This window comes from Calidris pugnax, unplaced genomic scaffold (genome assembly GCF_001431845.1).
Source record: "Calidris pugnax isolate Ruff unplaced genomic scaffold, ASM143184v1 scaffold58, whole genome shotgun sequence".
NCBI lineage: Eukaryota > Metazoa > Chordata > Aves > Charadriiformes > Scolopacidae > Calidris > Calidris pugnax.
In genome coordinates this window covers 422,830-447,740 of record NW_015090868.1, presented here as the reverse complement: position 1 = coordinate 447,740, position 24,911 = coordinate 422,830, and the positions used below count along the sequence as shown (strand labels likewise).

The following is a 24,911-nucleotide window of genomic DNA, read 5'->3' as shown; positions in this document are numbered from 1 at the left end:
TTCCTGCATCTCAGATGAATAAATCACTCACATGACAAGGTATTTTGCAGAGTCAGCCTGTGGAGGATGTTAAGTAATGTGGCGAGTTAATGTTATGTTTCATCCAGGCTATGGAAAGGCAAACCTGTGGCTGGATGTGCGTCAGAGCTCGCCCGAGAGCACGCTGCAAAGAAGCGAGGACACTCGGAGCCGCTGCGCAATGCTGGTGCCAGTGCCAGCTGCTGCTGCAGGCTGGGAGAAGGGAGAGACCAGGATTGCTGGTGTTTGCTGAAGAAAACTGCTGAAAGTGCAAGAAAGTCACTCCCATCGCTCTGAAACTTACTTTATTCTGTCCTGCTGCAGAGCCACACAGAGAACAAGTTTCGAGGATTTCAAATCCTACCTAAAGGATACCTAAATTGGAGTATTTAATTAAGACTTCTTTGAGGCTTGTAAAGACAAACATAGCACACCTAGGTGAGAAGTAAATTAGTTCAACAAAATCTGGTTATTCATAACTAACAAAGTCAGGCTTTCTCATACCATCTGAGATGAAGTTGTGGTGGCTGTGTATTCCTCAAATGCCTTTCCAATATCCTCAGTCCACAAAGATCAGTGAAGTGTTTCACTCTCAAAAACACAGTCCTAATGAGAGAGGATCAGGATAAAGTGACAAACCGGTGATGGCAGAAGTTACCTGGCTCCACAGACCAAGACACCCCGGGTGAAGACATATCCTGTGTTTGCTTACATAGAAAACCAATAAAATTGAGTATGCTCAAGCTGTTCTTAAAAGCACATGGTGGAGAATGAGAGGGAGAAAAAAAAAACCACCCCTCACCTCTTTCCTGTAATGTGTCCTATTCCTTTCAGTTACAGCATGTTTTAGGTATTACTGGAAAAACACACAGTACTAATACATCACAAATGTGGTTTCCAAGTTGAGGGGTTTATTTAAATAAACCATCTCACATGTTTCTCACAAGCATGAAACTTCCATTGGCCAGCACTGAAAGTGTCCTCATTGTTTAAGAGAAGCTCTGCACATGCATTGTAGGATCAGGAGTTAAATAAAAAAGACATTGCCAAGAGAGGCAGAGAAAACACAATGTTTTACACTGTGTTATATCTGTGTGTTACATAGTAGGTAATCTACTGCCTAAATCAAAAAAAGACCCATTTCTATTTAGTCCCACTAAAAAGTGTAGTGCTAGCAAAAGAACAATTCATTTTTGTTTTATTACAGTTCATTTTAAATAAAAATTACAAACAACTTTTCTCCCTGCTGAGAAACCCTGTCATGTTGAGCATGATTGTTTTTAATTCTTCTGCAGTGTGTTCACATTAAGTGTCTCATAACAGTAACTATTCAGAGGGACTTTACTCATCCCTTTGTAAAAGCATTGCAGTCCTGTCAAAAAAAGGTAAGTCTGTAAAAGTCACCGCCTTTTCTCCAGTATTATGAACATCAAGCACTGCAAATTGTTTTAATAAAACTCATTTAAGAACACAACGTGAAACAGCAGAAGTAGTAAACACTGTTTCAGTCAGTCAAAAATGCACACGTAAACACATAATTGCTGCATACCTCCCGATAAAAAAAAAGAAAATACACTTTTTAATTCCCATTTTGAAAAACCTGAGGCTAAACTTTTCATTGCAATAGCAGCAGGACTACAAAGTGCAGCATATATCAACAGGATGCCTGCACTACCACATTATTTTGCTTTGCTTCAGTCATCAAAAACGTGTGGAAGTGTCAGCTGAAACTCCTTGCTTGTGATTGTTCCAGTGAGGTCCCAGCAGAGGAAAGGGATCACATCCAGATCCTAAAGAAAAGGTGGACAGATACATCCAAGTCTGACACAGCACAATATACGATACCTTCCAAAAAGTGGAAGGTATTACCAAGGCAAGTCCCTGCCTTTGCTTTGCTGCGGACAAAGCGGGCATCCAGCCCGGGTAGATACCAGTTTATCAAAAAGCATGTATCTTCCCTCTCTCACAGAGACAACAACGCATTAAAGAAAAGAGTCACCAACTGTTACACCGACATTCAGGGTGTTACGCAGAACAGGAGTTGCTCATTCTTAAACAATGTAGGCTTTTTGGCTGCCAGTTCAGTTTCAAGCAACAAACCTTTCCTGTTGGTCCCAGTGACATGTTATTTTCTCATTCTAATTTGTCTGTTTAAAATATTTCGGAGTGCTCATATGAAAGTGATGAATATGCTCATAATTATGTCCATCTTTGTAAGATCCAAACCTAAGAAAAATATTCAACAAAGCAAAACCATTACAACATGATTTAACCCATGCAATTAAATCATACACTTACCACAGTATAATTAACAACCCTTCTGAATGTTCTAGATGGTTTATTTCAGAAACAGGCCACAACCCTACTTAGATATTAATCATCATCTATGTACGCTATCTAACTAGAGGTCTTCGAGTATAATTGAGACATTTAATTACACTCATTGGACTAATGCCATATGCACTGTGTAAATGGAACTCTAGCTGACAAAGGTGAGTGATGCATTTATCCAGTCAAATCCTATGCTCTTTAAGATTTTTCTGCCAACTTCAGTGGAGATAGAATTTAACCCCTCATAGTACCAAGTACTCAGGTCTATTGTTAATATTGCACATCTTTCTTTTGAAAATTATGGTGAAAAATGTAATTTTTCATGCCATATTTAAATCTGAAAGTTTTGATTACTGACTATTATGGTCAATATATTTGCAAAAGTAAAATATAGTACTTACTCAACATATCAGTGCTAAAGAGTATTTAAAAGCAGTGTCATTGTACTTCAAAAGAACTGTAGTTAATTGGAAAAAATCAAAATTATTCCTAAAGGGTGTATTTATTTTTTTTTTTGCTTATAAGCAGACATAAAAGAAATTGGGACAAGCATAATATTCTGTGCTGAAATCAGCTGAGAAAAATCTGAATGTGAATGCTAACTTTAGGCAAGTTCCATCATGTGGAAAAGACTGGGCAAACTCCTGCTTAGACAGGAAGCCAGTGGCTGAGAGGTAAATAACAAGCGAGTAAGCTCACGTGTTAGGTGTATACAAGAAATGTATATATTCTGTATTATGTAAGTTAGAAAAATACAGCATTGCTGGAATTGTCTTTCTGTGGCAACATCTATCTCAAACTTCATCATTCTTCCACTGATATTCAGCGTAGAATAAATACCCTTCTCTGTATTTCTCTTCCTTATGCAACGCCAGTGGAAAAAATTACAGCATTCTAGTAATAAATAACTTTTCATGTAAAAACCTACCCCCATTTCCTTCTTGACATATGTAATGTACTACCTCAGGCATTCTCCTTAATTTTCACTCCAGTTATATAGTATGTTTTAAAATGTTTAGGTAAAGAGCACTTAATGTATATATTGTATTCTGTGTTCTGAGTAACAGTATGTTAAGACCCCGATGCTCAAAATTGCTGAGAAACATGGGAGATCTCTCATCATCTACAAAATGAGTCACCACACCAGTTGGCAAACAACCCTATCAAACAATCTCAGAAATTAATCACCTGGGTGAAATAAGCATTACCTTCAATTTATGCTATAGCACAGCAGCCTGATTTTTCCCAAGGCACATGCCAAGTCAGTAGAAAAAATGGAATTACAAATCAGAACTTCTTGACTCCTAATCTTTTGCTCAGTTTGGTACTCACCAATGCCTCCTGCTTTAAGAACAATTTTGTTCCTAGACTTCTCTTTTACAAGATGCTACAAACACCATCCCCTTAATTTCTTATGAGACACACTGACCTGGGGTTGAAATGGATGTCCTCAGGAACTTGGCTGGGATCAGTGACAATTCTGTCATTGTCAACATAGCTATCCAAGTCATCTGGGATCCTAAATTTGGCCATCTGGACTTCTGAATCACTTAAACCAGCGTGAGATATGCGGGCATAGCCCAACCTATCAGATACACGAAGAGTTAGTTTGAAGAAATAACTCAAGTCAATTTCACCACATCCTTAATTCATGTCTCTATTTTCCAACAGCTATTATTTCACCTATCAACATAAATTCCATTTCCGAGAATCTCATCTTCAAAAAACTTAAAGTGCTCTATAAACACGAGCATCATCAACACAATGTCACAAGTAGAAAAACTGAGAAAGCGTGTCTGACAACAAAAAAATGTTCTGGATTTAGAAAATTATTTTTAAAATCAGAATTTTAGAATATGCATACTGGTACACAAGCTCACCAACCTTTTTCAATGAAGAGATTTTGAAATTCAAGAAAGGAACTCAAGCATCAACGGAATGAGTATTGAGAAAAATTAGATTGCAAATGGGGGGTTTGTTGCCTCTTTTTTATTTGTTATTTCTTTTTTTTTTACTTTTCACATAGTACTGTTACTCAAGACAGCTATGTAATTTACCGGTTTTACTCCCATGAACACTGCAGAATTTGCAGTTTATTCAGCATAAGCCAAATTCCATTCTGGTACATACCTCAACAAGAGAATGATTTACAAGCAATTTGGTATTAAAAGATATGGAGTGCATAGGTCCCAGGAGAGGAAAGTGCTTCAATATGGGCTTACACAGTTAAAATTTCCACTAAAACCAGCATAAAGCTTGGCTGGATTAGATCAGCATTTTTGCATCAACAAACCTACAAAGTTCAAAATTTGTATCTTCTGTGTCACATACAAATTAGGGCTAAGCCTTCATTTTTAGAATGAAGCTGCAAAGGCAGAGATTTGGAAAAAAGTAGTTCTATGTTATTAAAGCAGATTAGATCTGAAGGCTTTTGACACAGAAGGATGAAACCTGTAATACCATCTTTGTAAATTATATTCAGAAATACACCAATTCATCCTGAGATTGATGTTTCAGATTACTTCATGATACATCTATCCATACGCAATTGTTTAGGCATATAAGACTTCTACAGTTATCTACAGAAAGGTGTAAAACTGACTGTCAAAGATATTTAAAACCAATGAATAAATGATCCACTTTAACACACCTTATTACTCCACGATACATAATGTAGCTACACCATCTGTCACGATCTGTACTGTCAATATCCTATGAATGAAAGGAAAAAATAAAAAGTCAAAGAAATATGGCAAGCTTTCCTTATGCACAGGCTTTAAATCAGTAACAGAACCGATGTGTAAACCTACTGCAGAAAAATGTTTTGACTGAAGCATTTTAATAAAGTAGAAATGAAAAAACCACTTAGACACAGACAAATCAGACAACTTTTGACATCTCCTGGCAGAAAACCAAACTGCACAACTCAGTTTTGAAACAAAAGAATCACAGAATTAGAGGCTGGAAGGGATGCCTGGAGATCACCCACTCCCAACCCCATGCTCAAAGTAACTTCAAGCAGGTTCAGCCAACTTTTGAACATCTCCAAGGATAGAGATTTTGTAACTTCTCTGGGCCCCTATTCTAGTGCTTGACTACCTTAAACTGTAATTTTGTTGTTTTTTTCTTCTGCTATCTAACTGATAGTTAGATAGTGCCAACTGCTGTCCATTGCCTCTTGTCCTTTCACTGTGTAACTCCACCTTCTCCATAACATGTCAAGCAGCTGAAGTGTATGAATTTCCTTATATGTCTAAGTTACCAATTTGAAATATTAAGCTGAATGTTTCAAATATATATTATATCTAACTGCTAAAAGAAGCAGTATTTTTACATTACCCGCACATTTCCATTTTTTATTAATTCAGTGTAATCTCTGGATCCAGGAGCTGAAGTGATGTATCCTAGAAATACAACTTGCTTAGAGCTAGTCTTCAATAGGTTTGAAACAGCTATAGCCTGGAGTTTTCTGTCCAAGTCCTCTCTGAAAGAAATGGAAAAGACTTTAACATATATACATTTTAGCTCAGAATCTTTCTCCTATAACATAACAAACCACAAATGAATCTGCCATCTTTTTTGTTGCTCAGTATTAGAGTATGAAAGTTTACACAAAGCTCACCAATTCAAAATGTTCACTATGTTCAATGAAAGCCACATGGTTGTGGTAGATCTAATTAGGGTTCTCTTTCTAACCATTGTAGGAACAACTTTTTCTATTACTGTTTTGTTTCTAATACTGATCTCATCACTAAAAAATGTGAATGTAAGTGCTTTGGTTATCTGAGGCTTTGTCTCAGCCTGCACTTGAAATTTAATTGTGCATAACAAAGAGCTTACATGGTAACAAAAGTTTTATGATGGACAGATCACAGTACATATAAAGTCCGGGTCACATAATTTATGAAATATAACTTAAGAGCTACATCATCCCATTAACACTACTTAATAACATTTGGCAGGTATTCTGCATCTCTTTAACAAGATTTACGCAACAGTTCCAACATGACCAGAAGTGATAGCATAAGTGGAACCTGGTAAAATACTGTATTGCATCCCATTCGCTGTCCTTGGATTCGTTATAACATAATGTAAAGGCAGTTCTCTTTCTATGACTCTTAGTGTTAATAACTTTAAACAGTTGCACAAAGTATGTTCTCTTCTATATTTTGGTAGACTGGGCTAAATACAATTGAGGCAGGGAACCAATTTTGGAATCTATAATCCCCAAAGAAGACAAGAATTTTAATGCTGCTATGCTCTCTAAATAGCAGTACTTCTGAGTGAAGCAAACACATTAGGGAGAAAGAGCACACAGGCAAGACACAAAACCCCTGACCACTAAAATAGAAGCCAGCTCAGCAGTGCCAACTGCTGTCCATTGCCTCTTGTCCTTTCACTGTGTAACTCCACCTTCTCCATAACATGTCAAGCAGCTGAAGTGTATGAATTTCCTTATATGTCTAAGTTACCAATTTGAAATATTAAGCTGAATGTTTCAAATATATATTATATCTAACTGCTAAAAGAAGCAGTATTTTTACATTACCCGCACATTTCCATTTTTTATTAATTCAGTGTAATCTCTGGATCCAGGAGCTGAAGTGATGTATCCTAGAAATACAACTTGCTTAGAGCTAGTCTTCAATAGGTTTGAAACAGCTATAGCCTGGAGTTTTCTGTCCAAGTCCTCTCTGAAAGAAATGGAAAAGACTTTAACATATATACATTTTAGCTCAGAATCTTTCTCCTATAACATAACAAACCACAAATGAATCTGCCATCTTTTTTGTTGCTCAGTATTAGAGTATGAAAGTTTACACAAAGCTCACCAATTCAAAATGTTCACTATGTTCAATGAAAGCCACATGGTTGTGGTAGATCTAATTAGGGTTCTCTTTCTAACCATTGTAGGAACAACTTTTTCTATTACTGTTTTGTTTCTAATACTGATCTCATCACTAAAAAATGTGAATGTAAGTGCTTTGGTTATCTGAGGCTTTGTCTCAGCCTGCACTTGAAATTTAATTGTGCATAACAAAGAGCTTACATGGTAACAAAAGTTTTATGATGGACAGATCACAGTACATATAAAGTCCGGGTCACATAATTTATGAAATATAACTTAAGAGCTACATCATCCCATTAACACTACTTAATAACATTTGGCAGGTATTCTGCATCTCTTTAACAAGATTTACGCAACAGTTCCAACATGACCAGAAGTGATAGCATAAGTGGAACCTGGTAAAATACTGTATTGCATCCCATTCGCTGTCCTTGGATTCGTTATAACATAATGTAAAGGCAGTTCTCTTTCTATGACTCTTAGTGTTAATAACTTTAAACAGTTGCACAAAGTATGTTCTCTTCTATATTTTGGTAGACTGGGCTAAATACAATTGAGGCAGGGAACCAATTTTGGAATCTATAATCCCCAAAGAAGACAAGAATTTTAATGCTGCTATGCTCTCTAAATAGCAGTACTTCTGAGTGAAGCAAACACATTAGGGAGAAAGAGCACACAGGCAAGACACAAAACCCCTGACCACTAAAATAGAAGCCAGCTCAGCGAGCTGCTCTTTCCAGAATTACACCTCTCCAGAAGACAGATTCTTTTAAATGACACAGGCATTGTTATATTCCCACATTTAAAAAATGGTCTTTAAAAAAAGTCCATAGTTATGCAGTATTCCATAGTTTATGTCACCCTAAGTAGCAGATGAAAAGATGATAAACAAGCAGTTGCGCGTTCCATTATTTACAAATTCATTGAACTCGAAACACAATCTAATTTGCACTTGTTTCCCATGTGTCTCCTCCTATTTTCTCCTTCATCTTTATCTCATCTCTTTGGGGGGGAGGGAATACAGTGCTATTTTCTTCTACTTTGACAAACAGTTTCTCAGAGAGGCAAGTCTACTCATCCGTGTGAGGCACAAAATGAAATTCCTTTCTAGAGTTCAAATTGGGAGTGGTTTGTGACAACCGTATGTGCTGAGTAGAAGGGACATCTATAAACAATTTCCATGCTTGGAGCACAGCTTCTACACAGGGGAAGGAAATGGGATAGTGAGAATTCCAAATGCTTTCTGAGCAGATTCTTTGTGTATTATATTCTGCACCCAATCCATAAATTTGCCTCTCCATGAATCATAACTAATATTTAAAAAGTCCGAATCTTACCAAATAACCACAAACATATTAGATATTGCAAATAAAATGGAAAATACAGCTACATGGAGCATCATAAAACTATCCCTTATTAATATTCATACACAAAAGTAATCGAGACATTGTTTTAAAGTAAAGAACTGAAATATATACCTTAATCATTCCCATTATGTATTTTATTTATTGGTATAATGCTTCCTTTCAAAATCCAGAGGTGATCTCTGGATTTGATATTTCCAGTTTCATGTAGAAGGACAATGAATGGATATCTTTCGTTGCTGTTTCAACACTGCCCTTTCTAGGAGGTTTCAGAATTGTTCCTTTTTATTTTAATAAACACCAGTTGTCCATTAATGCTATCTATATTTAATTGTAACTATCTGCTCTTGTAGAATATAATAGATCTATTCCACATGCAGAAAGTCAGAAGGATGATATCCTACACCAAGATGTATCTGTAGCCCTATTACTTGTTGTGATTTTGCAGTACTACATATCTCTAGTAACTCAGATTTTAGGCTCAGTGAAGGTTTGTGTAACACATTTGTCCCTTTTAAAAAATGCTTCAAAATTTTAAACCAGTAGCTATGTCATAGTGTTTCCTTCAATGTGCCTTGTTAGAACCATTATTGAAGCAGCAGATTTTAAAAGGTACAAATGAAATCCCAGAAGTTCACAAATTACAATTATGTTACGTAACTTTGCACAACATATGTAACAATCAATAAAATACACACTCTTCATTTCCAAAGTGGGCAACAACAAAATCAACCAGTTTCCCTGTGAAGTTGACGGTCATGGAGATGGCAGGTGCAATCTCTCCCTCTGGAGAGGGAAGGAGGTGATGGGTAGATTTTACAATTGGGTACCTCGACAGCGCCATAATCCTACATGAGAAGAGGGAAACAGTTACATTTTGTAGTTCACAAGCATCACGAGTGTGAACAAAGCAGATAAATGCAAGCATAAGACTAATGGTCACTGAACCGCAAACCATCAGACCAGAACAGAAACCATCAGTAGCAGATTTTTCTGAATTTAGAAGGTTTTCCTCTAAAATATTACTTAAGTACATGTCTAAAAATGTATTATCAAATTCATTCCTACACTAAGAAATACCATTCCATATATATGAATTACTACACTGAGCCTTTCAAAATCTGCATCCTCACACAAGACAGATATTTATACTACCATTAACTAAAATGTATTTTATTAGAAATAGAAGCAGGTAGAAATACATTTTTAAAGTGGGACGTTTCTCATTCTTTCAGCTTCCGTTTGGAATCAACCTTAAAACCATTTTGCTTTACAGGTTTTTCAAAAAAGTTCATGAATAAAATTTCAGAGAATGACTTTTCTGCCCTATTCTGCATCACTTAAAGACTCTGGAAGAGTAATATTACTAAATTCCCTTCACATATTGCAAAAATTAAATAGCCATTGCAGTATCACCAGGAAGTTCCATCTGCCACAGAGATCTGCATATCCCCATAAAAAAAAAAGCCATATCAGAAACCACTATTTTTCTAGAGGGAAAGGATAGTCAAAACACACACACAACTGGCAGTTGGTCAAGTATTAAACTCAAATCAGACATATAAAAATCTGGTAAAATAGACATGAGCCTTTCTATGCCCATTTCCCACTACACAGCTCAAGCTGGCTTTAATGAATTCAACATTTGTACTAATTTTCCAACTCCTATCACATTTTTAAGACTGAAATCTAAAGTTCTCATAGCCCAAACCAAAATAATGAGAAAAGCAAATCAAATATAGTACTTAGAATGCCAAACTTCCAAATCTGTACATTAAAGGGCAGGATGCCATTCTCTGCATCACCAAAGCCAAAGCAGAGGCAGGCACCAAAACCTGATTATTTTTAACAACAAGAAAACTTCATCTGCATTGCACTGTAACGCAAAGCAATCAAAGCATGTTCTTAAAGACAAGCTCCAAGTGATTACAGTGACTGTTATTCCAATTATTCTTTGCCCACGTTCTAATGGAGTTAGTATTGGACAGGGTATTTACACTTATTTACTGTCATTCTGCATGTAAGGATGACTCACCCCCAAGTGTGATCTCTTGTGCTTGGACCAAAATCTGTGTAAAATCCTAGTCTTTCTCCCAGCCACATTGTTGGATCATTGTTCCCAATGAATGGTTTAGAGGCATCGCTCTCTATAATAGTGATAAAATCTGCACCTAAAAATGGGGAAGAAAAAAGAAAATATTTCCAAGTTTATAACTGTGACCTGTAAACGTGATCTATAAATCACAGAATCATAGAATTGCCTGGCTTGGAAAGGACCTTTCAGATCATCGAGTCCAACCATCAACCTAACACTGACAAGAACCCTCACTAAACTGTATCTCTAAGCACTATGTCTACCCATCTTCTAAATACCTCCAGGGACGGTGACTCAAACACTTCCCTGGGCAGCCTGTTCCAATGCTTATTAGTCATTTCAGTGTAAAAATTTTTCCTAATATTCAATCTAAACCTCCTTTGCCACAGCTTGAGGCCATTTCCTCGTCCTATCGCCTGTTACTATATAATGTCATCGTTTCCCTTTTGATTACACGAGGATGGACACAAGCCCTTCAGGAGTCAATCAGGGCAAATCTTATGCTGGCAACAGAGTCATGCCCAAACTTTCATTTACAGTTAAAGAGGCTACACAGCCACCAGAGGCTATACAGCCTCTGATGGAGAGGTACTCGGTGTCTGTATGCCACAGCTCCTGCCTGGTACATAACCAGACACACGTGAGGCTGCACAGCACAGCTGGCCTGTACACACCTAGTGCAGACCATTTCAAAACCATGAGACATAACGTGCATACACAGATTAACAGCACAGTAGCGAGTCTATTGCTTTCAACTTGATGAACAACCACTACCCAGCACATCTGCACTTCATCTACCAAATCCTATTCTGCTCCCAAGGGTCCTGTGCAAGAGGGAGCAGGCTGCTGCTGCCAAAGCAATTAATGAGCCTATAGCAACCTAGTGTCAGCTCCCAGGCATGGTAACAGAAAGATTCCCAGCTCTACTGAATTGTTGACCATCCTCACCCACCTCACTTTCTCAGGGAACTGTGGTTCCTCCCTGTTTACATGCTGAGGTGTGGTTTTGTCAGGGGAACATGAAGGTTACCCTCTATTTTAGCTGCAGGATACAGAAGAGCTATACGGTCCCTGAAGGATCTGGCAGCTAAGAAACATCTCCCCATGCCTGAAGGAAGACGGGAAGCTGCAAACTGGGGCACAGGCTGAGTTGAACCATCCAGGCTCAGCTCGAGCAGCAGGTTGGTACAGGTGCAGCAGCAGCAAGTGTGCAGCTACAGAATCACGTAAGTATAAGAATGCCCCAAATTTCAATTCATCAAACGTCCCAATTGTTTTCTCCTATCACTAGACAGCCCACATTGCTCAGCCCTGTGGAACTTTTGCTCATGGGACAAGGGAGTGAATGATGCACGAATCAACCTGTTCCCTCTTCACTAATTTCTAGGCATCTCCGCCACAAGAGCAAGGCTTGCATGAGTAACACCTACAAGCACCACTAGTCAATTCCTTTCAACCCGTAGCAGCTAATTTTTGGTCCAAATTCTTCATTTTCTATAGCTAATTTTCCAACCAAAATCCTTTCCATAAGCAACAGATTAGACACCCTTCTTTAAATTAAAATCATGACAACCAAGCTACCATCACTATTTTTTCTTTTATAAATCACTCTGGCTCAGTGATGGAAACAGACTTGTCTGTGTATCCTTTGCACACCTTATTTAGGGCATTTTATTTTCAGACGTTTTAGGAATTACATAACAATTTACATCTGAAAACACAGCAGTTATAAAACAGTATCTAAAAGGATATTTATCATTATTTCATTCATGCAAATAACTTCTCTCTAGACAAGCAACTCACCAGCAGTATGAGAAAAAAATCCAAATACTAAGAAAAGTGTTTCCTCCAACCAGAAACCTCTTTAGAATACATTAAAAAATTCTCACCTCTGCAAATGTATTTTTAACTGAGGTGACTGTATTGGAACAGCTCACAAATTCAGGAGAAAGCCACAAGACACAGGTTCTTGTGTTAATGCAAGAACAGACTCAGTTACCCATCTGTCTCTTCAGATGAACCCTCTCAAATATAAATTAAGTGGAAAAAAAACATTACCTGTCTGATTAAGCAAATTAGCTGATCCTTCCAAATTAGACCATCCTTCATTGTCATAACCAAATCTAAAAGGCCAGATCATAGCAGAGAAGTCTCTTTTTGGAACCTAAAAACAAAACAAAACCACACCACAGAAAAAGAGTCAAGTACAATTTGACTGTCATGTATTATACCTTTGCAGTCAACAACATCAGATACATGGTACCAAAAAAAGACAGGCAAGAAGGGATGTTTCAACCAATATATTTTCCTAATAAAGCTGTCAGGATTACAAAAGACTTTAGGCATTTTTGAGAAAAATTTGCTATTAACAAGAGGAGAAAAGTCACCATAGTTAAAATGAATTTATACAAGTAAATAAATGAATATGAAAAAGATTACAAATTTAATACAAACTACCCACTTTCTTCCACATTAAAAGGTACTACAAACCTGGAGGAGTTCTAAACAGAAAGCCAACTGTATATGTCTGTGCACATGTGTGAATACAACAAATGCACACACAATTTCTACTTAGTTGTCATCACCTTTTCTGCATCTTTTCCTGCATTTGTCATCAGTGATTTCCAACAGGAATAACAGGTCAAGAGCAAGTTTCAAAGGACTATATCCAAACTATCACCCAAAAAAACCCCTCTAATCTTTAATTGCAACCAAGGGCATCAAAAATTCAATTTTATATTAGTAATCAATTAAAGCATAGAATGGAAACATGTTAATTTATATCTGATCAAAACAGCTCTAATTTTGAATTAAAATTACTAAATAGGCAAGTGACATATTTGGACAACTTGTAAGTAATCTAAATGCTAAACTTAGGGAACATTAAGCATCTTAATTGTTATTATCATTACAACTCCTAATTTTTTGCCAGATAGAAACCTGAAATCTTCTGATTTTTATCCAATTTCCATAACTAGTCCCAGTCCAATCTAAGTCAACCAACTTTTCAAAGAGGTTCAATTCAGAGTTATGCATATAAATATAGAAGCATAGAATTCCTTCAGCTGGAAGGAACCTCAGGAGGTTAACTGTTCAAGCTTCCCTGATATAAGATCAGGCTGCTACCAGCATTGTCCAGTCAAGTTTTGAATACAATTCAAATAAACTTATTTATAAAAGTAACACTCAAATTGAATATATTAAGGCAAGCATCTCTCAGTTTTTCAGAATATTTTTTCCCTTTGTAGCAGCGCTGTAAATCTCCAAAGACCCAGACATTTCCCATGTTCAACATGAATTTACAAATTAAACTTTTTGCATCTTCATTTCTGCATTAGTTTTGCTGAATACTTGGACACTGTTACGAATACATCTAAGATACCACACACACATTTTATTGTATATTTGAAAGTTACCATTTTCACAAACATATTACTCACCCCGTGGCCCAACTTCTTCTGGTAAGTTTTGTAACGTAGACCCAATCCCAGCAAACCAACACCAACAAACAGCCACAACACTTGAAACAGAAAAACACAGAAGAGTTGTTTTTAAAGCAGGAGAAAAGAATGTTGTTGTTATTGCAGTTAAACAGAACTGGTACACTGTCATTCTAAGATGTGCTATTCATAGAATGGAAAATACATACATTTAAATTTCCACATATGCCAGTGATAATGCCATTCCAAAGCAGTGTACTTAAGAGTATCTATATGTGTGCAGATATACTTATATTCTCCAAAACTCAACAGGCTGAGCAAATAAAATGCACCAAAACTCCTCAGAATATTTATGTAAAAGTGATACCCACTGAAGAATTCATTACAGGAAATGAGCAAGAGCATCATGTAAACCTTCCAGTGTTTTTCCCCTCTGTGTTCCAGGTAGGCATTTGTGGTGCACTTTTTAAATTTTGTATTAGTACAATGCGTGGAAGAAAATTTAGTTTACTTCACAAGCCCTTTAGATGTCAGAAAGATGTGATCCCTGCCAGACCTCCAGAGCAATCCTTTGTTTGACACATTCTTGGAAAGGCGTTGTGGCTTCACAGAATGCAAATTCAGAGCTTTCCTGTCGCTTCTGTAGTCTTCCAAATAACCACAGTGGACATTTAAGAGCTCTCAGGGTTTGGCACATTGTAATTTGATGACCAAAGCCCCTCTGTGGCTATTTCATTTACACAGTGGCATGCGCTATCTGCAATGATTTCAGTAACTCAGTTTATCCTTTCACCAAATCTTTAAACACATATGTAATTATTTTTATGCAAGTTTTCTGGAACAATTTTGTGTAAAATTTATTTAAATTTTATCATGGATGAGGTCAGAAGAAAGGACACGCTGTATACATTAGTAAAGGTCAAGCAAGCAATTTTATACTCTGCAAAATGCAAAGGTGCTTAAAGGGGAAGCTGAGAATACAAGTTTGGGCACGATGAGGAAGTACAAGAGTTACTGTTGTAACACCACAAAATTAGCTGAGCAAGGGCTGTGATTTGTGACAGACAGTATTTTGAAGTATTTATTCACTTTTGTGAAATGTTTTTGAGTAGTCAAATTCAAACGACTTGCATTGGTGCTCACGTTACCTCTAACAGACAAACTCTCAGGAGCCACGTTCTTCTGGCCTCTGAGTATATAGGTTAAAGACCTTCAAAAAGCTTTCAGAATCACCCCTGAAAAGTGATGAAGCAACATTGTGTCCACTTCCAGATGAGGCAAAATGAGGTATGCAAATGATAAGTGATTTGATCCAAAGTCAGAGGAAAAAAAGATGCAGGGATTTGAACCTTCCGCGTCCTGATCTCTGTATGGTTAGCATGCCTAGCAATTTTTTCCTTTACCAAACTTCACAATAGTGACAGACTCTCTCGATAGAAAAATTAAGCTAACAATGAAAACAAATCTGAAACTCAAACAATTGTAGAGAAATACTTGAAAATGACATTTGGATGGATTCCAGAGCCAAAAGCAGTAAAACCTCAAAAGATTTTAATTTCTCTTCAAAACCTAAGGGAAAAAGCAGACCCTAGCTAAGTCTAGCTAGGATCCCTAGGCAAAGTCCATAGGCAGATGATGACAAAGGTTCCTGAGGACAGGTCTGGTCTGAACATGAAGCAGGGTGTCAGGATCGTGTAGTGATGTCAGCCACAACAGGCTCTGCAGACAGCCTCCTCACACAGGAGGGGTGTCACGTTGTATGGCAGCTCCCGGGCCAGCAGAGTCCCACCCCACTGCCAGCTGGCTTACACAGCCCTATAAAGGGTGTCACACTGAACTGCTTCAAAATCAACATACCAAATGGGCTGAGAAATCATTCAGGGTTGTGGTTTTTTTGTATACACATGTACTAAATCCCAACATCCAGAGAGGCCTCCTCACCAACTGCCAAAATGAAATCACAAATGACGCCAAATCCATCTTCACATTTTCTTTTTTCCCCAGTTCATATTTTTTGGTCTCCTTTTAACACATTCCGTGTGGAACAGCCTCTCTCTCAACTGTAATCATAGTGAATCAGCTCCTCAGTTAGTATATGTCATAATTAAAACTGGAACTAGGGCAATACCAACTACAAGTCTGGCTCTAAAATAAGCACCAGAAAGCATTTCAAAAACATCCAAGCAAAACACTCCACTGCCTTACTCTTTTTCCTCAGACATTATTCCTAGAGTCATGGAAGAAAGGAAATGAAATTATACTTACGTAGTTTAATATAGTTTTTACTCTTTTTGAATAGTGCCTTTTGGTTGTTTTTCACTTCAAAGACAGAGCTGAGGTCCTTCTTGGGTCCTGTTAGAAAGTCTACCCTGATACATAACATGATAAACCCTGTGAAAATATAACTCATTAGTTTTTTTCATAGAGCTTTAACATATTAAACATAGCTCATAAATGCACCATTTATAAACTCCCAGCTGTTGTGTTACATTCATCCTTATGGCTCCAACAACAAAGACAATTCAAAACACAATCACAGAAAAATGCCATACCCAATGCAGTAATGCAGACAATGTGAGATTTATTGATAGAGAAGATCAGACTTCTCATCGCCACAGTATTCACCTCACCTATGCCTGCAGCACTTCAAAAATTTTTTATTTACATTGTTGTTGATGTAAATGTTGCTTGCAACAAAATGAGCAAATGTCATTAAACATGCCACTAATGATAAATATTTCAAAAAATAATTCAAAACAGTAGTATTGCAATAAGAATTCAAAGCTAAAAGATTATTATAAATGCCACTGAATACCTGTTTCACACAAAAATAGTAAAGTTCAAAATTACATTGTTTGGGGTGGTTTTGTTTTTTGTTTGGTGGTGTTTTTTTTTTTTTCAAATAAGCTGCTGCTAAGATTTAATATGCCTGAAACAACCTTATTAAGCATGCTTTGTTCTGATAACTGAAGAGCAGACCTAATAGTAAAAGTATCTCGGTAAAGACCCCTTCACATTATGAACTCTACTCTGGACTATGGTGAGCTTCAAAATACAGTCCACCTTTGGGTCTTTCGGGCTGAGCACAAGGGGAGCTACTGACACCAACGCAACTTACAGCTGTTCTTGCTTTTCCCTTGCAACCCAGTGACCTGAGGACCATGACATTACCAGATGATAACTTTGTGGTCCCAAGCATCAGGCTGCATTGGGTGCTAACAGAACAATCCTCAAAATCTATCTCATTATTCACTATGGAAACGTAAATATATTTTAACTCTGCTGGTACTACTGGGTCTCACTACTACACAGTTTATCAGGCTGCTTCTCTTAGTGAAATATTTGTTTAAAACCACCTTTTCCCTTCCTCCATTCATGTACTAATTGGGACAACAATGAAAATATTTTAATCCTTTCATCTGGGGCAAAGTAGTGAATTTTTCAGCAGACCTCCCCACCTTTGTGTATCCTAACACCAACTGCCACTGAACCTTGAGCACACTTAGCCAGCACTCTCAAACAAACATTGATTTGCAGTACAGTTTCAGGGTCTTCTGTCAAAAAGGCTAGCACACAGTAGATAAATGATGCTAAAACACTTCCAAGCCCCTATTGACCACTACAACTCTCAGCTCAGCCCAGTGATTTCAAAGTTTACTGGAATTAACCTGGACAAAAACGATGACGTTACACCTCCATATTACAGAACCTTAAAATAACAGTTTGATATAAAAATACATTGTTGATTACAGATGTCTATTATCTTTGCAAATGGAACAGCTCTGTCCAAGTTTTTATATAAGAACCACAAAAGCAATTGCTCAACAGTTTGTTGTAAAACAGTGTAAGGTTTTGTAAGGTAAAACTCCAGCAGGTTGGGAGGCCAGTTTAACATGGCAGCATCATGTATGCTGTTGCTCCAGAGCCAACAGAAGCAGCTGTGCTTTTTAAGAACAGAAAACTAAACACAACTATAGATGTTTTAAAAGCCAGTAAGTGACTTCACTGCACTAACTGTTGCAATGCACTGTGATGGTATCTTTTCTTTTCAACAGTAGTTCAGACTAATAGTACAAGCTCCTTTCTCACCACTTACAAGCTAAAGGATCCAATTACCTGCAAAGAAAATGTAGGAGCATCATGAATTGGATAAGAGCTCTGCTGGAAAAGGTATATGTCATCCTTAATATATTCTTTGTGGCATAGTTAATTAACTATAGAAGTCATGTTTTATTTCACAGTGATAGCCGAAGGTAAAAAAAACCTTATTACTCAGTATTTTCTTGTTGCTCTTACTTGTTACATTAGTTGTAGTGAAAATCTGCAAACCAGGAAGCTGGGTCTAGTGCCATGATGAAGGGGCACACACAAAACCTTTCTCAAAGGGAGATTCAAAGCCATTAAAGTTGATAGAAAACTAGGGATCCGACCCTCCAGCATTATGTTACATCACAGTGAAGCAGCACAGAAATTTGCAATATAATGATCTTACTTTCATTGTCACTTTTCCTGGGGCAGTTCCCTATGCAAACTGCGGCAAGAGAAAGGCAGGATATTGGACAGGAGGAGAAAGCAAGAAATAGCACTTGCACCTGAAAGAAACCAGAAGAAAAAAAGCAGTTTGCCAGAAAGCCAAGCTGTAAGGGAAGAAGCGCAGCAACAAATACACAATCTCATGGTATAATTTGCAAATCTTTCATAAGCAATGGGATGGCATCAAAAAAAACCAGAAACTGGATTCTCGGATGGAACAAACTCGTGTAGTGCCATCACCTGAGACGAGTTCAGTTCACAGTTTTCTTTTTACCAAAGAGAAAGTTAGGGCCTTCTCTATGTTCCTATCCAGTCACCATGCCAGGTGAATTAGTCACACTTGTATTTCAAAGGAAGTGACAGAGAGGGATTTTATATATCAGCTTTTCTTTTGTCAAAGCATTACTCAAGAAAGCATTTAACATTCTTCTGCCACATGCTTTCTTCATATAACTTCAAGAAAATAAAATTAAATTGAGATAACTGTTTCTACAGGTTCTGAGAGTACATTCAGAACAAAGAAACCTGCAATAAACGTGATGGAATTCTCCTCAAAACAAACTAAACTGAAACCCTGCACCTGACTGCTGTAATATATCAAATACCTATGGAGACTAAGAAACTGGAGTGACAGAAAGTGGTTTCAAAGACATTTACAAAATCTAAAATGATTGGAGCAACAAGTCAAGCACAGCACTCATTAATCCAAGGCCAGGCTGGATGGGATTCTGAGCAACCTGCTCTAGTGGGAGGTGTCCCTGCCCAGGGCAGGGGGGTTGGAACTCGATGATCTTTAAGGTCCCTTCCAACCCAAACCATTCTATGATTCTGTGATCCTTTTCAAACAAAATATAGGATAATGTGTCACATTTTAAGATGTGCCACACACTTAGTCCAAGACAATGTTTGGCATTGTTTCAATGTAATTAGTGAAATATACTATTGAAACACATTAGTACCTATTAAGAAAACTCGGGAGACAAAAACAGAAAGGGTTGGTTTCGTTTCCACCTTTCCACCTTCATCAAGAGGTCATTTTGTTAAAACCTTTGTATTTGCTCTCCTCAGTTCTTCCTCACTGGCAAGTACCTGACAATTTCTTTTCTTCCTCTCCTGTTTGCATGTTTCTGACACCGCAGGCTCATCGACATTCCTCCAAACATGCTGGTGTGTCCACAAAGCATAAGGTACAGCCGTGGAGAAATGAACCTCAGGTCTCAAATACAGACCAGCTAGATCAGCAGGACGCTGCACGTTGGTCCTCAGATCAGGGCTAAATAATGCACTGAATTATGTTACAGTCCCACTAACACAGCTTTCATAAACCCCTGAAGCTTCCAGAAATGACATTGTTACCTGAGGTACCATACTGCTATCTCAGGTAACAACATACAGGTGCATTCACACCCTGGATTGCACCCATATTTTTAGGGTGACCGATTAACAGAGCTCTTCCTCAGTTGTGTATCGAGTTATCACACTTTGTTTCCACATTGTAATTTTCCCTCAACTGAATTTCATTTTCTGCTAACATTTTAAACTATTTCTAACAGTAAAGAAAAAAAGTAATTATTTTTTGCATGTTTCATGAATTTTCTCATAGAAGCTCTTACCATAGTAAATCAAACAGGAGCTGAGCATTTGGAAAAACTATTTATACACTAAATAAATTTTAAACATCTGGGTGAGGCTAAAGCAAGCATATTTGTGTTTGTTCAGAGTCATAAACGTACCTAAAAGGAGATGGGAGCTTTCTCTAGCGTAAATTCCTCCAGGTACAAATTTATAAGCTGTACACCACACACAGAAGAATAATTCAAGAACGTAGGCAAGCATGGCTGTAGTCATGGCTTTCCCAGGGTGCAGACAGCTAACGAAGCGTCCGGCCAGTTGAGGCCACACACACATGGTAAAGACAGCAAGAACGTTGCCTGCAACAGCAGCACTCCAGGTGTGTAAATAAAGGAGACCAGCCGAGGATGCTAAACCTATGAAGGGATAAAAAAAAAAAAAAAAAAGTCACAGTCAGGCATGTTATCTCCAACCTTATTTTTCACATTCTGTCTAGGAGAAAAAAAGAGAGGCTGGGAATATACCTGTGCTTTGCAGCCATGAGAAGTGCATCACGAGAAAGACAGTTATTCCCTATAGCCAAAGACAGAGATAGCTCATTCTCTTAAAGATTGCCTATTAACTGAAAACAGTGCTGGAAAAAGCAGAGAAACATCATCAAGAGCCAAAACTGAACTGATTTTCTAACAGAGAGCTCTTCCAGCACAAAAGGGATGATGCAGTTTTTAAGAGATTAACAGCTCTGCCTGTTATGAACCTCGTTTAACAGAATACAGAAAGAATCAAACAGGTTAATGTGAAGAGAAATAATATTTTTCCCTGATCTTCTCTCCCTTTAGATAACCATATGATGGGCAAGAAAACAACTACTAGTCTTTTACTAACTGCAAGATACTTGATTTACCACACTGCCTTTGACTGTGATGGGATTTGATCCCAAACAGAACATTAACAACCACAGAAACTCTCTATTTCATTTAAAACTTTAATTCTGGTAAGAAAATGTTTACTAACTTTCACATCATGATAGCTCATGTAGAGAAAAAAATTTAATATTTTACTCTTATGCATCAATGTTCTGAGCATTTGAAAATACAATACTTGAATCCGCTAACAAACCATTCTGTACTTGTTTTAAATTAGCAATGTGTATACATCAAAAATCAAATGCTCATACTCACATTACAGCCTGCACACACGTTTCTTAAAACTAACACCTGCACCAAAAGGTAAATTATTTGGGCAACTGAAGGCTTAAGCATTGCCAACTCTTGTGCCTTTATTGTGACTTTCCTGATATTTGGTATTTTATTTCGATTCCTGACTAAGAGAAACCCAATTTGCATTAAATTTCTTGTCTTCAAGGTTGTGGAAAATGACTTAAAAGCTTTGGCTTTTAAGTGCTCCAAAAGAGAAGGCAAGTAAGAAAAAAGCAAAACGTAACTTATCATTTTCTTTGGTCTCTGTATTTTGACATATCCCAATTTATTATTAAACATTTATAGGAAGTACTGCTTTTTATTCTTGATATAAGCTTCTACAAACAGTTAGCCAAGGCCAAAAAGCAGCAGATTTATGGGGTTTTAAAACAGCATTTATATCACTAAATTTCACTCAGATGAGCCTACAAATTAAACCAAGCTGGATTCATTCATCCATGCTGAGAAGGTATGGAAAACATACCTTTCAAGAACAGAATTATTTCCATCTCCACCTACTCGCTCCGTGCCTAATTTGCTCTACAGCACAGCCATACCACCCTCCTGAAAGCGGATGTCCAGATCCAGCACTTGAATCCCTATCCCCACCACCCAGACCTGCTTCACAAATATATTGCTCCAGCAGAATTGCCTTGTTGGTCATACTATTTTACTGCCTGGAGATCTTGGCAACTTAGGAGACATGAGGTAAGTTTACCTCCAGATGAACTGCTCATTAAATTACAAGTTATTGTGCCTCCTGCGAAATTAAGAGGCTTGTGTCATCTCAACCCCATAACCTTAGATGTAGCCTTATTCAATGCACTGTGAGAACCAAGATGCTACTCATGGGAACAGAACCTCAACAGGGGCTTCTGAAGAGAACAACACTGCTCTGCAGAGGCCTGGAGAGTTGGCCTGTAACCCTTAATCAATGGTCAGACTTGCATATAGAGTCAGTGACAGAGAAAAAGATGCTTTGATTAGCAATTTGCTTTTCTGAGATGTGGTGTAGGGTCAGAGGGCTTGACTAAAGGGAGTACAGTAATAGAAACAAACATTTTGCTCAGGATTTGTACCTACCTACAAGAAACCAAACAAAACTGGTGACAGAAGACCAGCTCCAAAATGACAGCATCAGTCCGTGTGCCAGGCCCAAGAGAACTGTACCTCTAATGAAACAATAAGGAAAAAGAAATCATATATTAATATAATTTTATAAACAACTGGCATTGAAAAAGAAATTTCTAGACATACAACATGCGCTTACCCATATGGATTAGGATCTGGACCTGTATGTGGATGTCCACTCACTGCCCATCTAGAAATTAGTGAGACCTCCCCAAATATCCACAGGGTGAGGAACATGAGGCTGCCAAAAGCTACCCCTGACAAAAGCCAGTGAGAGTGGGAAACAGTCTCTCTAACTGCATTACCAGTTTTGTTTGCTTCTTGTTTCCTCTTGTCTCCACCTAGAAGAATAGAAATATAGCTATGAGCAAATGAAAAAACTGTCAAATCCTATTAGAAATGGTTACTGAGAAAAAGAAACAACCAAGACCACAAAATTACCAGAACATATTACTGGCTCAGACACAAAAGCTAAACTTATCTGATCATTTGTGGAAATTGATAAGACAAGAAAAATATCTAATAACATTTCCAGGTCTGTCAGAAAAAGCTACTCACCTTAAGTGTACAAAAATGACAACCTGCCCACACAATTATTCTTCATACTACTGGAATTTAAATTAAACTGGCTTTGAAAATCAACAGAAGTTATTAGAATTTGTTCAGAGGATTCTGTTCTCTGAAACACTAAACTCTGATAAGAGCAAAACCTGACACTCCCAAAGAAGCCAGAAATAAATTCCCTTCCTTCTCTTCTCCTTTTTCCACACTCTTTAGACCCTCTCTGCTCTAAGGAGAAAACAGCACCTTTAAAGACATATTGCTTTGTCACCTAGGAAGAAGACAGATTCCCTTCCTAATCTCCTTTCTAAAATATGATGGAAGCTCAGGCTTCATGTCAAGTAACACAAGTCTACAAACAATACACACCATGCCAATTTACACCTACTTACACATAGATAAGGTCTTATCTTTCAATTAATTAATTCAGGTTATACTGAGAAGGAAGGAACTTCTGAGGATTTAACATGAGCTGCCTTAACTAACCAGCCCAACTTTGCTGTCTTTCTTGCTAATATTACCTTCACAGTTTTAAAGTGAAGGCAGATGGGTCCACGCCAGTCCCCACTGCTGGGTACTCTGTACAGACACTCCAAGAACTCAGGCACATTTTGACAAGGACAATGCATCCACTCTCCCAATTCTTTCTGTTTATTTTGTCACATCAGCTGTTCCCCAGCTTTGCCCCGTCTCCCCTTCTCTGTCAAAGGATACGCACTGGCAGAGAAACTCAAAGAGCAGATTGAATTAACAAAATAACAGAAATACCACAGATGTTTTGCGCTGGAATGAGGATAACCCATTCTAGTTTTATTGGTCTAAGTTATGCCTTTGTTTGTGTTACTGTCACATTATTGATACTGCAATTAGTTGGCAGTTCCAACACCAACTTACTACAGCTGTATGAACTGTGATATTGATTCTGCCATGTTATGGGCAGATGGAAGTACCCCATGGTTTCTAAAGTCTGCAATGCTCATGCATCAGGTCTAAAACCAGACTGCACTGGGGATAAAAAAAACAAAGAATCAAATGCCAGTGACAGGTATAATTTAGGATGTTTTCACAACTGCCATCTTTGCTGTAATAAGCTTACCTGAATAAATTCGCTCCACTGCTGCTATAAAACCAAGTCCCAGTATGACAGCATTAGCAGCTTGTGAGCTCCAGACTGGGTTTAGTGACGTATACCAGATGCGAAGAACAAGGAGCAATATCTTGCCTAGCATGAAGCCCCATATCCTGAGGAACCTGTAAGAGTCAGTTTTGGAACAGTGATGCATTTGAGGAAAAAAACTAACAAAACCACAATAATCTTAACTTCTCACAAAACCCCAACTTTTTAATATGAAGAAGTGTCATTTACAATCCCATTTATAATCCCATCAGCATAAAAAGATACCTTTGTAAACTGTTTCCTGACCACCATGTTACTGTTTGAACCAGCAATGAGGAAGAAACACCTGCAGCCAAGACGAATAGTCTAATTGAAGCGTTTGGTGCCTGGTATGATGCTAAGCTTCCTACAGACAAACACACACAGAGGTTGCTTTAATGGACAATAAAGATCAAGTAATAAAGACTACCCGTGTATTAGTTCAATCTTGTATGTCATTTCAATAGCTACACCATTCATCTGAAAACACACGACACTATACATTTTTAAACCAAAGAAATGTAGGTATGGATAGAAACTGGGTATATATGACATTACAGGAGTTACCACTTTCAGGAAAAAAAAAAATAACACAGCGTGATTATCCAAGACTGCAGTGATTGCTTTAATTTAAATACCTATGGTCACTGATTCCATAAATA

At 37.6% G+C, this 24,911-nt stretch overlaps 1 protein-coding gene across 4 annotated transcripts in view; it reads right to left on the bottom strand.

Moving 5' to 3' along the window:
* Positions 1-913: 913 nt before the first annotated feature.
* Positions 914-24,911, bottom strand: part of CWH43 (cell wall biogenesis 43 C-terminal homolog) — a 28,491-nt gene continuing 4,493 nt past the window's right edge. Inside the window, exons 3-17 of one of the 4 annotated variants that reach the window (XR_001412443.1) lie at positions 24,496-24,616; positions 24,190-24,344; positions 22,672-22,873; positions 22,485-22,573; positions 20,364-20,618; positions 16,363-16,488; positions 14,098-14,177; positions 12,716-12,821; positions 10,598-10,733; positions 9,261-9,410; positions 6,899-7,043; positions 5,000-5,061; positions 3,775-3,934; positions 2,119-2,244; positions 914-1,808 (exon numbers count right to left, since the gene is read on the bottom strand). Coding sequence is in view for 3 of the 4 variants with exons in the window: in XM_014945527.1 (XP_014801013.1) it covers positions 2,157-2,244; positions 3,779-3,934; positions 5,000-5,061; positions 6,899-7,043; positions 9,261-9,410; positions 10,598-10,733; positions 12,716-12,821; positions 14,098-14,177; positions 16,363-16,488; positions 20,364-20,618; positions 22,485-22,573; positions 22,672-22,873; positions 24,190-24,344; positions 24,496-24,616 (1,871 nt within the window). In the remaining variant the exon portion in view is untranslated. Of the gene's footprint in view, positions 2,245-3,774; positions 3,935-4,999; positions 5,062-6,898; positions 7,044-9,260; positions 9,411-10,597; positions 10,734-12,715; positions 12,822-14,097; positions 14,178-16,362; positions 16,489-20,363; positions 20,619-22,484; positions 22,574-22,671; positions 22,874-24,189; positions 24,345-24,495; positions 24,617-24,911 lie in introns of all 4 variants that reach the window. The other 3 variants (XM_014945527.1, XM_014945528.1, XM_014945526.1) reach the window with 3 other exon arrangements.